The sequence below is a fragment of the Erpetoichthys calabaricus genome, chromosome 4 (assembly GCF_900747795.2).
Source record: "Erpetoichthys calabaricus chromosome 4, fErpCal1.3, whole genome shotgun sequence".
Taxonomy (NCBI): domain Eukaryota; kingdom Metazoa; phylum Chordata; class Cladistia; order Polypteriformes; family Polypteridae; genus Erpetoichthys; species Erpetoichthys calabaricus.
The window spans coordinates 44,581,613-44,583,514 of NC_041397.2; the positions used below are offsets into that span (position 1 = coordinate 44,581,613).

A 1,902-nucleotide genomic window follows, 5' to 3' on the forward strand; every position below is an offset into this window, starting at 1 on the left:
AAGCTATATTTTTGTCTTAGTTAAGTTTCATTTGAACAATATAATCTCTAGGTATTTCATAAAGGAATACAACATTTACATTTTACAGTATACTACTAAATACTGCAACACAAAGTTATATTTTGTATGTTTTGTTTAAGTCTTACAGCACAATGCTGGAGTAGATACACATTAATTACATGTACTGCACATACTGTAACATAAAATAACATGCTCAAACCCCTTCATCATTAGGCTCAATTCTGCAGACACCCACCCTCACCCTGGGTTATTTCAGAATCACCATGTAATATAACACACTTGTGGTATGTGTGAAAAAATCCAGAGTATACAAAGAAAAACACACAGAGATTCTCATAGAGAATTTTGTAGATAAATTCATCTGCAAATTGAGTCTTATAATTACCCAATTACGACATTATCTAATTTCACTTCTGCATTTTAATAGTTTTTCACAAATTCCTTTAATGCATGCATGTACGCAATTGCTATACTTTTTAAATAAATTAACTCTAAATGTATTAGAAGAATAATTACACTAATTTTAATAGTATTAGTCCTTTAGTAATATGTAATTGAATCGGCTATTTTTTCATATTTATAATTCACTTATAGACTACACTGAATCCACAAAATATTTTTTATCTATAAATCTGAATGTTTTTTAAAAACATTTTTTTAACATTCAGTCTGATTTGTTCATATTTAAGCCCATAGATAATGGGATTCACAATAGGAGGTAGAATAAGAAAATAAACTGACAGTATTATACGAACTGTACTTGGTATGTGTTTCATGTTGAATCGATTTTGGATTATTTCAAATGAGGCTGCAATTCCATAGTTAACTACAATCAACAACTGTGGAAGACAAGTTGCTATAGCTTTTGTTTGAGAATCCTTTGATGATTTTAGGCAGACTTGGAGTATTCTAATATAAGACCAAACAATTAAAGATACCTGAATAAGAATAATAGTAGCTACATTGATCAGGTAATAAATATTGAAACTGGTAGTATCAATGCATGCTAATTTGACGACTGAATAGTTATCACAATAAACTTTTTCTATGATATTACCACAAAGTGGCAAACTGCCTGACAATGTCACTGAAATGATCATATTGATTATATTTATCATCCATGAAAATATAACCAATAAGGTAATTTTGGATGATGACATAATGATATGGTAATGTAATGGGTAACATATTGACACATACCTGTCGTAGCTCATTATTGTTAAAATAGTGAATTCATAAGACCCATACAGGTAAATAAAGTAAATTTGTACTAAACAACCAACATAAGAACTTTCATGAGTATCGGATAATAAATTGCTCAAAAGAAAGGGACACAAGGCAGTGCTTCCCACCAACCCATTAAATGACAAGTTACACATGAAGATGTACATAGGTTTATGAAGGGTCCTCTCTAAGTATACCACTGCAATGAAAGCTATGTTGAGGACAATAACACTTAGATATAGGATCAACACAATGAAAACATAAAAATAATTCAAATTAATTACATTTCCATATGGGGAAAGTAAAAAGGAATTATTGAAGTTTTGCATTCTTGTTTTTTCCTGATGCCAAAAAAGTTCTGAGAAGGAATTCAGTTCCCTTGTAAATATGGAACTTTCTGATATCATATGTCTTAGATATGAGCATACCTGTGACAATGACAAAGTTTGGTTTTTGAAAAATAAAACAAACAAAATATTATTTCAAGTAAATAGAATCTGACATGTATGAAAAGACTGAAAAAAGAAGTATTACAAAACATTACGACAAATGAATAAATAAAATATAACAAATATACATGTATTACCTTTTTGAAGTCTAGTAGGTGTATATGTTAGTTAAGTAGACAGAGATAAAGATTTGCTTACTGAAATAGAT

General features: G+C 29.3%; 1 protein-coding gene across 1 annotated transcript; it reads right to left on the reverse strand.

Moving 5' to 3' along the window:
• Nucleotides 1-668: 668 nt before the first annotated feature.
• Nucleotides 669-1,652, reverse strand: LOC127527527 (olfactory receptor 1-like; the record flags this gene model as incomplete). Its single annotated transcript, XM_051926584.1, has 1 exon — nt 669-1,652. A coding segment is annotated over exon 1 (984 nt), but the record flags the coding sequence as incomplete, so codon positions are not given.
• Between the last annotated feature and the right edge of the window lie 250 nt (nt 1,653-1,902).